This window comes from Cinclus cinclus, chromosome 7 (genome assembly GCF_963662255.1).
Source record: "Cinclus cinclus chromosome 7, bCinCin1.1, whole genome shotgun sequence".
Lineage (NCBI taxonomy): Eukaryota > Metazoa > Chordata > Aves > Passeriformes > Cinclidae > Cinclus > Cinclus cinclus.
This window is the reverse complement of record NC_085052.1, coordinates 32579938-32592611: the sequence shown is the minus strand read 5'-3', so window position 1 is coordinate 32592611 and position 12674 is coordinate 32579938. Positions and strand designations below refer to the sequence as shown.

The window sequence follows — 12674 nt, the reverse complement described above, 5'->3', positions numbered from 1 at the left end:
TGCGACGCGCATCGGCGCGCTGCGCTATGCGCATGCGCAGTTTGGCAAGAGGCGGCGCACTGAGCTCCCTGCGCATGCGCAGAGCCCGCGCCATGCTACCGCTGCCGCCGCGCCTTCCCCTTCTTCTTCGTGAGGGGCTCCCCCCACTCCCTCAGGATCCCCCCTCCCCGCCTGCCCCTCGGCCCACACCGCCCTTCACCTTCACCCCCCGCCGCCTCCACCTCGGCCCCCAACACCCGCTCTTCGAGGTGAGGCGGCCCCGCGCCCGGGCTGTGTGGGCGCCGCTCCCAGCGCGGCTTCCCCCGGAGCAGAAGGGTTTGCGCTGTGTTTTATAGCCCTGCCCGCCCGCCCACAGCCACTCTCTACTCCTCTCTAGGATGGGGACGTGCACAGGCACCTGTACTTGCAGGGCGTCCTTACCAGCCTGGAGGAGGTGGCCGAGAGACCCAAGTAAGTGAGGCGGTCTCGCTGCCCCAGCTGCGGGCGAGCTCCGCAGTCAAGGAATGGTCTGGGTTGGAAGGGTCCTTAAAGGTCATCTCATTCCTCCCCCCTGCCATGGGCAGGGACGCCTTCTGCTAGGCCAGGCTGCTCCAAGCCCTGTCCGAACTGGATCCAGGGGTAGCCACAGCTTCTCACAGCTTCTCTGGCACAGCTCCAACCGGGAATGCTGAGCCTAGGGGAGAATCTTGGTCTTGCTCTGGATTTTGAAATCCAGGAAGTACTTCTGAGTGTTGTGTGAGGTCCACCTATTGATGCCTCTTTAAAAAGCACTGGCACAGATTTGTCATGCACAACTGCAACCTTTACGTCAAACAGCTAATTTATTACCTCGTGGCTTATTTATTCTTCACCGAAGCACTGTTTAACATGATCTAGATCTTCCTGAAGCCATAATGGCTAATAAGTTTCCAATGGCAGATAAGTTTCCAGCTGCCAGCACCATCATGATCTTTGTTCCGTTGCACCTGGCATTTAAGTATTAGTCACCAAAAATGCCACAAGTATTGTGGCTGCTGGTGTGGGTCTGGTGAAAGGTGTCCCTGCCTGTGGCAGGGGGCTGGAATCAGATGAGCTTTGTGGTTCAATCCAACCCAAGCCATCCTGAGATTCTCGGATAAAGTCATCTAGAGGGGATGTTTGCAGCTGAAATTAAGGCTCTAATTAATTAAGGCTCTAATAATTAATGCTTAGTGGATGCCCTGATTTCCCTGCAGGGTGTCCGAGTTCAGCTGCCACATCTCTGGGTGCAGCCAGGTGTTTGACACGCTGGAGAGCTACGAGCACCACTACAACACCCTGCACAGGAACGTCTGCTCCTTCTGCAAGCGCTCCTTTCCCTCTGCGAATCTCCTGGATATCCACATCTTGGAGTGGCACGACTCCCTCTTCCAGATAATGGCTGAGAAGCAAAATATGGTGAGCTGCCATGCCCAACCCTTGCCTCGTGGTTGGTGAGCACTTGTGGCTTTTTTCAGGAAACTTTCTTTTCTTTCTCCTCCCTGCCTTTCAGTACCAGTGTCTGGTGGAAGGCTGCATGGAGAAGTTCAAGAGCAGCAAGGACAGGAAGGATCACTTGGTGACCGTGCACCTTTATCCTGCTGACTACCGGTTTGATAGGCCCAAGAAGGTGAAATGGTAACTGCAGAACTTTCCTCCTGTCCTGCAAGGAAAGTGTGAGGGAATTGGGATTGTTCAGCCTGGAGAAGAGTAACTCTGAGGTGACCTAATTGTGGCCTTCCAGTGCCTGAGGGAGCTACGGGAAAGATGGAGAGAGACTCTTTACAAGGGACAGAGTGCCAGGAAAAATGGCTCCCCATTCCCAGAGGGCAGGGTTAGATGGGATACTGGGAAAGAATCTATCCCAGATGGACTAGTTTCCTCAGGAAGTCCCTATGATTTCCTTGGCTCTGGGCTCACATGGCAGCTCCTGAGCCAGGATGTAAAATTTTGTCTCTACAGTGGCTCCAAGAGCATGAGCAGTCCCGTGGAGCAGAGTGCCAGTGTGCCCATGGATGTGAGCGTGGAGATGGCAGAGCAATTCCAAGTGAATCCCATGGAAACAGGGCCTGAGGAGAACATGGAGATCTCTCAGCCTGCAGCCAGCTCTGGCCCCTTGCTGCCAGAGAAGCGACTCTACAAATCCAGGTGTGTACTTTGGCCTCTGAGGCAAGAGGGGCTGGGACCACTCCATCTTATCAGCCCTTTGCAGCATTGCCTGGGGTGCTCCTGTGAGGAAGATATGACAGGCAGGAATCCCTTGTGTGCTTCCAAAGCCCTTTGTGAAAGAAGAAAGTGTAAGGAAGAGCAGAACTGTGGAAGCTGTGTTTGTCTGCCCACCTGATCTCTTCCCAAGGTATTGCAGGATGCTGCTTCTGCTCTTCTGCTCCTCATTATCAACCACTGCAACTGCCCAAGTGTTACGTTTAGTAACACACCTTGTTGTAAAGAGGCTTCCAGGACAGGAATGCAGAGTACACAGGAAATCCAACCACTACTTCACCCATTCTTTAAATTATTTGGCAATTTATATATCTTGCTCTGCCCATACTGTGCTCTTCCCACTCTGGGAGTTTAAAATGCCCCACAGAGCATTAAGTATCCCAGTTGAGGGCTGGGCTGTTAACATGGATTAAAGCCTGTCTCCCTTTCCAGGATCCCATCCACAATTTGCTTTGGACAAGGTGCCACCCGAGGATTTAAAGGACCACGGAAGAAAGTCTGAAGGTCAGTGCAGCAGATTTGTGCAAAATGAGCAGGCATGGAGCCAATGCCACCAGGGATATTTCCAGTTCCCACTCCATGGAATAAACCACCCAAACCAATTAAAAGCTCTGCCAGCATTTGGGCACGGGTTCCTGATGTCAAACAGAACTGGCACCACCTGACTGAGTTAAGAATCCTCAAGATTTTAGGAAGGGGAATCCAGAATGTGTGGTGAGGTGTTAAGGAAACTGTCCTGCAGCTGAGGCTGCACAGGATTGGGTGTTTTATTTTTTGCCTCTTGGGGGTCAAAAATGGATTCAAGAAGTTACAAGATGACAACATGACTCTGGAAGATGGAATCACTGAGGAAAGAAAATGGGGGAAAAAAAAGCCCCATTGGTCCTTAGTTCTGACTTTGTCCATCTCGCTGAAGTCTCCTCTGCACCCCAGCACTTGCTCTGAAAGGTTTGTCTGGGCCAGGAGAAGCATTTTCATGGGGAGTTAAAATGAAATGACTTCCAACCCGGTGAATAAATAAAAGGGAGTTTTTACAAAATTGCTTCATAGAGAATTTAAGTGCTGTTTTGAAGCCCAGGCAGAGTCAGACATGTGGAATGAACCTCCCTCACTTTGCTGCAAATGCTGCCAAAATCAGGTTGGGGTGGAGATTGTTTTCCCTATTGCATTTCCCTTCTTTTATAATCTCATCCTCCTGGAAAAAAAAAAAAAACAAACAAAAACTGGAAACACAGAGCCACTTGTCTTGGGGTCCTGGTGAATCTTGACACTCAAAAATTGTGCATAAGGGGGAAAAAAAAGATGTTCCTGGAACAATATTTATCCAAGGAGCTTAGGATCTATAATTGTATTTTTTCCCTTCCCCCTCTGTGTGAGGAATAGAAGATCAAAGGGGCTTTGAAAAATCCTTGCAAATGGGAGCAGGGAATGATGTTTACAGAGACGTAGGAGATTTCCCAGTGAGTTTTAAAAGGCTTCACTCTGTTTAAAACTCATCCAGCTTGTCCAGCCCTAATCCCTGCTCCGTGGGCTCTAGAGAGTGCTGTCTCCAGGAGGCAACTCCCACACAACTGCCCAGGGACATCTCTCAGCAGGGACCAAAAATCACTTCCTTGCACTAAAGCCCCAAATTAGGCTTTTTTTCCCCCACTGGGATATCAGAGAATGGGAAGCAGGCCCCAGACTACTGGAGATGTCTGCAGGCTTTGGCATGTGATGGTACAAAGGTCAGGTAGCAGCCCAGTCTGCTCTTAAGTGCTCAGGTGCATCTGACCTGGGAATTCCTTTTTCCCTGAGTCCAAGGTCCCAGAGTACCGCCCTTGCTGTTGGGAAACAAACTGAAGTTACAGTTACAGCCTCAGGGCTCCTGACTAGCTCTCTTCTGGGCCACCAGAGTCCATGGGCAACAAAGTATTTCCTAGCCGGCCAGTGACTGTCAAACATCCTTATTTCAAGCCAAAACTTGGGATTTCCCATCTCTACAGAGATCATGCACTGGCAGGAGGATACGGACCTGCCTGGGTGCATGGATCCACCCAGGGCCACGAGGGACGTGTGGGCTGGGCTACCACGGGGCCGGGCAAAGTGCGAGGCAGGTGTGGCAGGAGACAGCCACAGACAGGTAGGTCCCTGCCAGCCCCGGTGGGCACAGCAACACGGTGTGGGCCAGCCGCAGCCACAAGGCTCGTGCCACCACGTCTCTGACATTTCTCTCGTCTCCACCCGAGGGCCATGGGGCTCTGCAGTGTGACCATCCTGCTGGGCACTGCCCTCCTCCTGCTGGCACCAGGCAGCACCCAGGTGAGCCCTGCTTCAACCCGCCTTCCTGCTGCCCCCTCTGATGAGGGGACCCACACATGACCTGTTCCCCCATCTGGGAACGCCCTGTCTCTTCACAGGCTGTGAGCAGCTCCTGGTGGAAGAATCTGGCCACGGAGCAGGATTTGGCTGCGGAAATGTAAGAGGCGCTCGCACCTGGCCTGAAAAAACCAGTAAAGCAACACCCCAGAATGAAAAGTGTTTTGGGGAGAATAAAGCCCCCTTGTTGCTTTCTGCCCATTTCTGAAAATTAATGGGCTCTCAGCTCCATGTCCCTTCCTCCCTGAATTATGCAAAGTCCCTGAGCATCCAGCTGATTTCTCTATTCCTTTTGTGGAACAAATAGTTTAAGTTAGCCCCTTTGCACCCTGAGATCCTCACTGGTGCTTCCTGGAGTGTGGGGAATCTCACCAGGCTCCCTGCACTCCACTGGGGTAGGATTCCCCTGGGAATTTGGTGGTATTTGGCAACTTTTCCTTGTTGATTTTTGTTCCCCTCTTCCAGCATCCTGGGCGTAGGAGCCATTGAGCCACCGGAGGAGGGTGAACCAGGTATAAAGGTCTTCTCCAGCAGTGCCTGGGCTCCAAGGGGCCCACCCCAAGTCCAGGCAAAACGAGAAGAGGATCGTGGCCACATCCACCACCCCCAAGATGATGCTAGGGAGGCAAATGCCCGTGTGCCGTTCTGGATGCTGGCCCTGGAGGTGCAGAATGGCCCAGAGGAGGATCGTGACCATCTCTACCACCCCCAGGATGATGCCAGGGAGGCTGACACTTACAGGCCACCCCGGATGCTGTCCCTGGAGGTGCAGAATGACCCGGAGGAAGACCGTGACCACATCTACCACAGCTGAGTGGAGATTTGCCCAAGCTGTGAAATGAGGGATGGGAAATGCCCCTGGGCCTTCCTGGGGAAATTCACCCCTTCCTACCCAGCCTTAAGCTTCACCAATAAACCCACTCCTCTCTCCACATCCTGGTGGGCTCCTCATTACTGCCAGAAACCCGCTGCTAATTGCAAGGCCTCCAAACCTGCAGGAACTCCCTCAGGATTACCCCAAGGTGCCAGGCAAGGCGAGGACTCAGCCCATCATCCCGGCCCCAGCTCAGCTCAGCTGAGGCTCAGCACATCGGTGTTGTGACCCAGAAGGTGCCACAGGCTGTCCCCTTCCCGGGGAACACACAGACCTATGCTCCACAAGGCTGCTCTTGCCCAGCCCAGTGTGATGGAACATGGAAGGGACTTGGTGAACCCCAGCATTTCCCAGCTAAGGCAGGACCTCACAGCAAGGATGCCCCATCTCCCAGCAGCACCTAGAAAACCCTTTAATAGCAAAGGCAGAAGTGGTCCCCACTGCTAGCTGTCACTCCAAGCAATTATGGATCGCCAACGGGTCCCGGTCACCTCTGTGGTGTAAGGCAGGGGGCGGATGGGCTGCAGGAGGCCGTGGGGACCTGCACCACCCCAGGGACCTGCCCCTCCTGGGCTCAGCTGTCGGTGAAGTTGGCCTTGCGCTTCTCCACAAATGCCGTCATCCCTTCCTTGCGGTCGCTCTGGGACAAGCAGAGAGGTGAGGTTTGGGGAGGGCTGCAGCAGGCCTTTTATCCCTCCTGCCATGGGGCTGATCCCCCTACTCACGGTGGCAAAGGTGGCATAAAAGAGGCGCTTCTCTGTCCTGTTCCCCTCTGTCAGCGTCGTTTCGAAGGCTGAAAGCAAGGGAGGAGTTAGGGAGACCCCTCTGCCTGGCCTCAAGTCCCCCCCAAAGGGTTCCCAGTCGGCCCCCAGCCCTTACCAGCATTGACTGACTCCTTTGCCATGGCAGCCACCAGCTTGGAGTTGCTGGCGATCTTCTCAGCGCAGGCAATGGCTGCGTCCAGCAGCTTCTCCACAGGGTAGACCTTGCTGACCAGACCTAGGATGGGCAGGGGGAAGTGGGGAGATAGCTCCTCACCAAACTCCTGCAGTGCCAGGGCTGTTCCATGCCCCTACCTGCCTCCTTTGCCTCCTTTGCTGAAATCCGGTCCCCGGTGAGCACCATCTCCATTGCCAGCGACTTCCCCACTGCCCTGGTCAGTCTCTGTGTCCCGCCGGCTCCTGGGGCATTTAGGGAAGGGAGAGGTTCAGAGATGGATACCTGGGTGGCCTCACCCCAGCTGCGATGGAAGCCCCTGGCAGGTGCCTGCTGCTCACCTGGGATGGTTCCCAGCAGGATTTCGGGTTGCCCGAACTGCGCTTTCTCCCCGGCGTAGATGATGTCGCACATCATGGCCAGCTCGCACCCACCTCCCAGCTGGGACAGGGGAGGCAGAGATGGGTTGGGGGAGCCGGGGTGGGGGCAGGAGGTGCAGGGAGATGTAGGGGACACTCACGGCGTAGCCATTGACGGCAGCGATGATGGGTTTGCGGACAATGGAGACCTTGTCCCACCCGGCGAGGAAGCCACCGCTGTAGCACTCCTGGAAGGTTTTATTCTGCATCTCCTTGATGTCTGCACCAGCTACAAAGGGAAGCACAGTGGGACACCAGTCCCCTCCAAAACTTTGGGGTGAGCAGAGTCCCCCCATCCTACCTGCGAAGGCTTTCTGGCTGCCGGTGAGGACGATGGCTCCCACCTCCGGGTCGCTCTCCATGGCCTCCAGCGCCCGCCGCAGCTCTTCCATGAGCCCCTCGCAGAGCGCATTGAGCGCCTGAGGCCGGTTCAGCTGGATCAGCCCCACGTTCTTCTGAGCCCCCGTCTTCTGTACTAGCAGGTACTGGAAGGCAGCCCCTGCCCACCGCATCAGCACTGGCCAGTTAGCCCACCGACCGCCGGGCACCGGGTGGACCCCCGTCCACCCTCGGCAATGCCGGGCCACCGTCACTCCGTGCTATTTAAAGGCGACCTTGATGTCAGCGGTCACCGGCAGCCGGCGGGACGTCACCGGGAGCTCGGCCCGGAGGAGCTCCCAGTGCCACCCTAGTCCGCGAGGATGCAGCCCCGTGACCACCCTGTGCTCGGACAGTGTGCGTGCTCCAGGCACACTGGAGCTAGTGGGATCCGGTGCATGGTCCAGGGACCCCGGTGACCGGTGCTGGGCCCCAGTGCCGGTGTCCTGGTATGCAGTGCTACTGCCCATACCTGGCGCAGGGCGCCGGTGCCCGGTGATGGGCTCTGGAGCGCAGCTCCGGAACCACGTGAAACTCGCTGGGCACAGGCCCGGTGCTGGGACCGTACCTTGCGCTGTGTCCCGGTGCCCTGTGCTGTGGTCCTGGCGCACAGCCCAGGGACTCCGTGCCCAGCGCTGGGAGCGTACATGGAGTAGGGACACGCGGTGCCCGGTGCCGTGGCCTGGTGCGCAGACCAGGGACCACGTACAGGTCGATGGGTGCATACCCGCGGGGCTACGACCGTGCCCGGTGCGGGGACGCGGGGCCCGGCGCTAAGCCCACCCACCCGCGGTGCCCCCCCGGTGCTCACCGGCGCTGCAGCCCCGTGCGAGGCGGGGGGCGCGGAGCGGCGGCGGGAGGCGCGCTCGGGGGAGCGCGGCGGCGGCGGCGGCGGCGGGGCGCAGGAGCGCTCGCAGCGGGGCGGCCATGGCGGAGCGCGGAGCGATCCCCGCCCCTCTCGCCACCGCCCATTGGTGGAGCCGGCCCCGCCCCGCCAGGCGCCGTCCCCATTGGTCGAGGCGGGGCAGCGGGGCGGGGCCGGGACCCCCGGGCCGTGGGAGGGGGCGCGGGGCCCCAACCCCGCCCCGAGCCGGGGTCCAGCCGCGCCGCCCCGCGGGGTGCGGGGGGAGCCGGGGCGGCGGGGTGTGGGGGGTTTAGAGGCGCCGCCGGGAACGGGAAGGGAAAGGGTAAGAAGAGGGGATTTCCCCGCCGCCCCCCCGTGCCGGGGAGTGTGGGGGAATGCGGGGGGCGCGGCGGTAGCGCGGCAGCGGGAGCGCGGCCAGAGAAGAGTGGAAAGGAGCGCAACGAGCCGGTGGCATCCCCGGGCGCGGTGAGCCCCGCGGGCGGGAAGGGAGGGGCGGGGGTGTGTGCGAAGCCAGGGAAACTCGTGGGTGCGAGCTTGTGCGGGAGCATCATCCACACGGCTGTGCGGAGCATCGTCCACAGGGCTCTGCGGAGCGCGCGTGTGCGAGTGTGTGCGGGAGCATCATCCGCAGGGGTGGGGGGAGCGCGTTTATGCAACGCGCGGGTGGCTGCGTGTGCCGCGACACACGCGTGCGCGGCCCCAGCACACGCGCAAGCGGGACACGTCGGTGCGCGGTCCCCCGCCCGCGGCCGGGCGCGGCTGAGCGGCGGGGCTCTCCCTCCCTCCCTCCCTGCGGCAGGTGCGGGATGCGGCGGAGCGCGGCGGCGTGCTGGGCGCTGGTGCTGCTGGCCGCCACCTTCTGCGACACGGTGGCCGGCAAGGGTGGGCGCGGCGGCGCCCGGGGGGCGGCCCGCGGCGCGGCGCGGGGGGCGGCCCGCAGCCGGCCGAGGGCGGCCGTGCCCCGGTACGGCTCTGCCGGGGCGGCCCTGCGCGTGGCGGGGGCGGCGGCGGCGGGAGCGGCGGCCGGCGTGGCGGCGGGGGCGGCCCTGCGCCGGTCCCGGCTCTCCGGAGAGCTGCAAGCGGGAGACGGCGTCGAGTACCGCGACGGCAACTGGACGGCGGCCGCCAGCGCCTGGACCTCTGCCGCGCCGGCCGGGACCCCGCCGGGCCGGGCGCTGCCCTGGCTCTGCCCGCTGGCCGCCCTCCTCCGCCGCTGATGGATTTCGGGGGACCTGACTCTGCCCGGCGTACCCACGACGCCGCGAGGACCGGCCGCCCCTCCCGGGGCTGATGAGCCCCAGGCGAGCAGCGGCTCCCGGGGCTATGGTCACCCACCGCCGGCGGGGCAGGATCCCCGCGGAACACCCTCCACCACCACCACTCCTCCGCACACGAGCCAAACCCCGCCGGCTCGGGCACCCCTCTGCACCGCGCCCCTGTCCGTAGCCTCGCCGCGTCCGGAGGTTGAGGAGGCGGCAATAAAACTGGGCGAAAGCAGGTGTGGCTGGATGCGGGGTGAGGGACGGGACCCTGGGATGGCGAGCGCCCGGCCCCTGCCCACGCACGCTTTATTTCGGGATGGAGGCTCCAGTGCAGGCCAAAACCACTGCGAAGAAACAGCTCCCTGGAGGTTTGTAGGTCCCAGCCGGAGGCACCAGCCCTGCCCGAGGCTCTCCGGGGGCGGGCACAGCTCTCCATGGGAGCATCACAACAGCGACCCCACAGGGCATTCTGTCCCTCCGGCTTCTTGCCCCAAACCCGGGACAGCCCTGGCAGAGCCGCTTCAATCGCACACCACAGCTCCCTGCTGAGGTGTTCCCAGCCCCATGGGGCACCAGGGTGTCCCCAGTCCACATGGCTGCAGGCAGTGCCGGCCCAGTGACAGACCTCAGTCCAGTGTCACCCTGCCCAGGCGTCCTGCTCGGAAATCCCTGAGGAACTCGTAGGCAGCAGCTGGGTAGTTGAGCATCATCATGTTGACGTTCCCTGAGGATGGCAATGGATACAGGAGTGTCAGCACAGCCTGAAGGTGCCCTGGGACCCCCAAAAATCCCAGCTCCTGCACCCCAGGTGACCCACCTGTGCCTGTCAGCACCTTCACCTTCTGCGCGCGGCCCTGGGTGAGGGCCACATGCTTGAGCAGGGGCTCGATGTGGTCGCAGGGCTGGCCCAGCCCGTAGCGCTGCACGTACCTGCCGGAGGACACAGCTCACACCCTACTGGCACCACCTCCCCACAGAATTCCCTGGGCCTGGCATCTCCATCACCCTCTTGGGACCCCTCCCTGTTTCCCCGTCGGCTCACCCGAACTGCTGCTGCTTGTTCAGGGTGTACAAGAGGTAGTCGGCCATGATGTCCTCCCCCACCAGGTGGTCAAGGATGGCTCCTGCAAAAGAGGGTCGAGCCCCAGCTTCCCTAAGCCCTGCTGAGCCCTGGCCAACCCTCCTTCCATCCCCTCACACCCAGGAATTGTGAGCAGCAGGGTCACCCCAGCCTCGGGTACCAAGCCCTGAACCACATTTGGGGACCACCTCTGGCCACAGCCTCACCACACAGTGCCAGCTTCATTCCTGTCTCCACATCCCCCAGCCGGGGGGGCAACACGCCAGGGGTGTCCACCAGGTACATCAAGGGCTTCTCACACACCTGGCATGGGGGAGGCAGGGCTGGTAATTAGCAACACACTGCTAATGAATGAGGCCCTGCCGCAAAGGGGACCTGAGCAACTCTCCAGGATCAGCTCAGTGAGCCTGGAGGTCTCCTGGATGCAGGGATGGTACCTGGATCCTGGACAGCACTGCCTTGGTGATTCCTGGCTCGCCCCCCACTGCAGTGGCTTTGCCTGGGGGGAGAGACACAGTCACGGACACACGTGATACTGCACTCACCTCCTCCCTGAGCCCTGGCACTGAGCAGAAGTACCCTTCTTGAGGTACAGCCTTCGCAGGGAATTGATGAGCGAGGATTTGCCCACGTTGGGCACGCCGATCACCAGGATGTTGTGCTCGGAGCTCTGGAAGCCAGGGAGACATGGGCAAGGAGCAGCCGGTTACCAACAACACACCCCTGCAGCAACAGGCAGCTGCCACAGGGAAATACCCCACGGTTTGCTGGCACTTGTGGCACATGTGGGAGCAGCCTCATCCCTTGGCTGGAGAGGGGGGTGACCCTCCCTCTGCTCTGCACTGGGGTAGCTTCACCTCATGCACTGGGGGAAGTTTTAGGGTGCCACAATATAAAAGGCTGTCAGAGAGTGTCCAAAGGAGGGACACAAGGATGGGGAAAGGTCTGGAGGGCCACACAGGGGCTGGCTGAGGTCACTTGGTTTGTTCAGCTGCAGCACAGTGCACGGAGGTCAGACCTCCCCGGGGGCTGCAGATCCTCCCCAGGGCAACTTCGATCTCTGTTCTCTGGGACAGGACCCAGGGAACAGCTGGAGCTGTGCCAGGGCAGGGTCAGGCAGGAGATCAGGGCAAGGTTCTTCCCCCAGAGGGTGCTGGGCACTGCCCAGGCTCCACAGGAAATAGGCACAGCCCCAAGGCTGCCAGAGCTCCAGAAGGGTTTGGACAGCACTCCCAGGGATGCACATGGTGGGATTGCTGGGGTGTCTGCGTTGGGCCAGGAGCTGGGCTGGATGGTCTTTGTGGGTCCCTTCCAACCCAGGATATTCTGTGACCCCATGTGCATGGGTCTCACCTCAGCCCTGTGGTAGCGTGGGCCGTTGGCCACCAGCCTGGCAACCATGGGGACAACCTGCAGAGGAACAGGAACAGGGCTGTCACTCTGTGCCCTGGCTGGCAGCAGCCACTTGCTTGGTGACACTGTGCCAGCAAGATGCATACAACGGGGGCCGAGCAGAGGACTTGGGACAGCTGGAAAGGGAGCAGCCAGCTGGAGCACCGAGGGGTCTCCAAAGGGCTGGGCTGCTGCCTCACTACCTTCTTGACGTTGACATCACGCTGGCAGTCAGTGAAGACTACGTTCGAGCATCCCTGCTGCCTCAGCTGCTCCAAGACCGCCTGGCGGGGCCGGGAAGAGGCACCGCTGTCACCTGCCTGTGACACCACGGCTTCCCCCCGCCCGGCCCTGCCCCGGCGCTCACCGACTGCCGGCGGGGATCAGCCAGATCCATCTTGTTCAGCACCAGGACGTGAGGGCGAATGCCTAGCGCCTCCAGGAGCGCGGGGTTACGGCCCGACAGCGGAATGTGCCTGCGCTAAGGACAGTGACTGGAAGCGCGTAGCGGGAGGGGCGTGGAGAGGAGGTGGAGAGGGGCAAGGGTGGTCTGAAGGGACAGGGGAGAGGGTTCTCCGGCAGCTGTGGAGGATATTCGAGCGTCGTGCACCTCCACGAGGCAGTCGGCGCGGCGCAGCGCCAGTCGCATCTGCCGCAGGCCTGCAGCACACGCAGCACAGCGCGGGGTGAGCGCGCGGCGGGCGCTCGAGGTGGGGGGAACTCGATCCGCCGCGCTGCCGCCCCTCACCTTTCGCCATGTGCCGCGGGAACCACGAGGCCACATCGCGGCCGCCGAACTCGAAGCGCTCCCGGAGCCCTCCCGGGACCGTCCCCGCCGCCCGCAGCGCTGCCCACACCCGCATGGCTTCGGCGCGGAACACGTCACTTC

At 60.7% G+C, this 12674-nt stretch overlaps 5 protein-coding genes across 6 annotated transcripts; 3 read left to right on the top strand and 2 right to left on the bottom strand.

Annotated features, from left to right (window-relative positions):
• The first annotated feature begins 92 nt into the window (after positions 1-92).
• Positions 93-4261, top strand: ZNF511 (zinc finger protein 511). Of its 2 annotated transcripts, XM_062496651.1 has the most exons (7): positions 93-248; positions 377-450; positions 1215-1416; positions 1511-1635; positions 1960-2145; positions 2653-2724; positions 4206-4261. In XM_062496651.1, the coding sequence occupies exons 1-6, from the start codon at positions 93-95 to the stop codon at positions 2720-2722; spliced, it is 813 nt and encodes a 270-aa protein (XP_062352635.1). In that variant the 3' UTR covers positions 2723-2724; positions 4206-4261. The 2 variants fall into 2 exon arrangements, with proteins under 2 accessions (XP_062352635.1, XP_062352634.1); XM_062496650.1 differs by lacking the exon at positions 4206-4261 and having other exon boundaries at positions 2653-2774.
• Positions 4225-5476, top strand: PRAP1 (proline rich acidic protein 1). Its single transcript, XM_062496652.1, has 4 exons — positions 4225-4342; positions 4449-4521; positions 4620-4678; positions 5044-5476. Exons 2-4 carry the CDS (start codon positions 4453-4455, stop codon positions 5390-5392), a joined length of 477 nt encoding a protein of 158 aa, XP_062352636.1. The 5' UTR covers positions 4225-4342; positions 4449-4452; the 3' UTR covers positions 5393-5476.
• Positions 5477-5856: 380 nt separating this feature from the next.
• ECHS1 (enoyl-CoA hydratase, short chain 1) lies at positions 5857-8114 on the bottom strand. The gene is made up of 8 exons (XM_062496516.1): positions 7997-8114; positions 7109-7306; positions 6909-7036; positions 6730-6829; positions 6529-6633; positions 6332-6451; positions 6178-6245; positions 5857-6092 (listed from the first exon to the last, which is right to left on the bottom strand). The coding sequence occupies exons 1-8, from the start codon at positions 8112-8114 to the stop codon at positions 6027-6029; spliced, it is 903 nt and encodes a 300-aa protein (XP_062352500.1). The 3' UTR covers positions 5857-6026.
• Positions 8115-8856: 742 nt separating this feature from the next.
• SPRN (shadow of prion protein) lies at positions 8857-9267 on the top strand. The gene has a single exon (XM_062496756.1). The coding sequence runs from the start codon at positions 8857-8859 to the stop codon at positions 9265-9267; it is 411 nt and encodes a 136-aa protein (XP_062352740.1).
• Positions 9268-9549: 282 nt separating this feature from the next.
• On the bottom strand, positions 9550-12648 carry MTG1 (mitochondrial ribosome associated GTPase 1). Its single transcript, XM_062496071.1, has 11 exons — positions 12534-12648; positions 12381-12445; positions 12153-12257; positions 11989-12069; positions 11747-11803; positions 10973-11063; positions 10831-10892; positions 10600-10696; positions 10355-10436; positions 10130-10242; positions 9550-10036 (listed from the first exon to the last, which is right to left on the bottom strand). Exons 1-11 carry the CDS (start codon positions 12646-12648, stop codon positions 9939-9941), a joined length of 966 nt encoding a protein of 321 aa, XP_062352055.1. The 3' UTR covers positions 9550-9938.
• Between the last annotated feature and the right edge of the window lie 26 nt (positions 12649-12674).

What these genes read in the sequence shown, in the direction of transcription:
- ZNF511 (XM_062496651.1), top strand. Translation starts at nt 93, where the DNA reads ATGCTACCGCTGCCGCCGCGCCTTCCCCTTCTTCTTCGTGAGGGGCTC. An exon ending in CCCAACACCCGCTCTTCGAG is followed by an intron (nt 249 to 376) that starts GTGAGGCGGCCC and finishes ACTCCTCTCTAG; the next exon opens with GATGGGGACGTGCACAGGCA. An exon ending in TGGCTGAGAAGCAAAATATG is followed by an intron (nt 1,417 to 1,510) that starts GTGAGCTGCCAT and finishes CCTGCCTTTCAG; the next exon opens with TACCAGTGTCTGGTGGAAGG.
- ECHS1 (XM_062496516.1), bottom strand. Translation starts at nt 8,114, where the DNA reads ATGGCCGCCCCGCTGCGAGCGCTCCTGCGCCCCGCCGCCGCCGCCGCC. An exon ending in AAAGGAGTCAGTCAATGCTG is followed by an intron (nt 6,246 to 6,331) that starts GTAAGGGCTGGG and finishes CCTTGCTTTCAG; the next exon opens with CCTTCGAAACGACGCTGACA. An exon ending in TTTATGCCACCTTTGCCACC is followed by an intron (nt 6,093 to 6,177) that starts GTGAGTAGGGGG and finishes TGCTTGTCCCAG; the next exon opens with AGCGACCGCAAGGAAGGGAT.
- MTG1 (XM_062496071.1), bottom strand. Translation starts at nt 12,648, where the DNA reads ATGCGGGTGTGGGCAGCGCTGCGGGCGGCGGGGACGGTCCCGGGAGGG. An exon ending in CCCGCGGCACATGGCGAAAG is followed by an intron (nt 12,446 to 12,533) that starts GTGAGGGGCGGC and finishes CGTGTGCTGCAG; the next exon opens with GCCTGCGGCAGATGCGACTG. An exon ending in CACGCTACCACAGGGCTGAG is followed by an intron (nt 11,064 to 11,746) that starts GTGAGACCCATG and finishes CCTGGCTTCCAG; the next exon opens with AGCTCCGAGCACAACATCCT.
- SPRN (XM_062496756.1), top strand. Translation starts at nt 8,857, where the DNA reads ATGCGGCGGAGCGCGGCGGCGTGCTGGGCGCTGGTGCTGCTGGCCGCC.
- PRAP1 (XM_062496652.1), top strand. Translation starts at nt 4,453, where the DNA reads ATGGGGCTCTGCAGTGTGACCATCCTGCTGGGCACTGCCCTCCTCCTG. An exon ending in TGGCACCAGGCAGCACCCAG is followed by an intron (nt 4,522 to 4,619) that starts GTGAGCCCTGCT and finishes GTCTCTTCACAG; the next exon opens with GCTGTGAGCAGCTCCTGGTG. An exon ending in CAGGATTTGGCTGCGGAAAT is followed by an intron (nt 4,679 to 5,043) that starts GTAAGAGGCGCT and finishes CCCCTCTTCCAG; the next exon opens with CATCCTGGGCGTAGGAGCCA.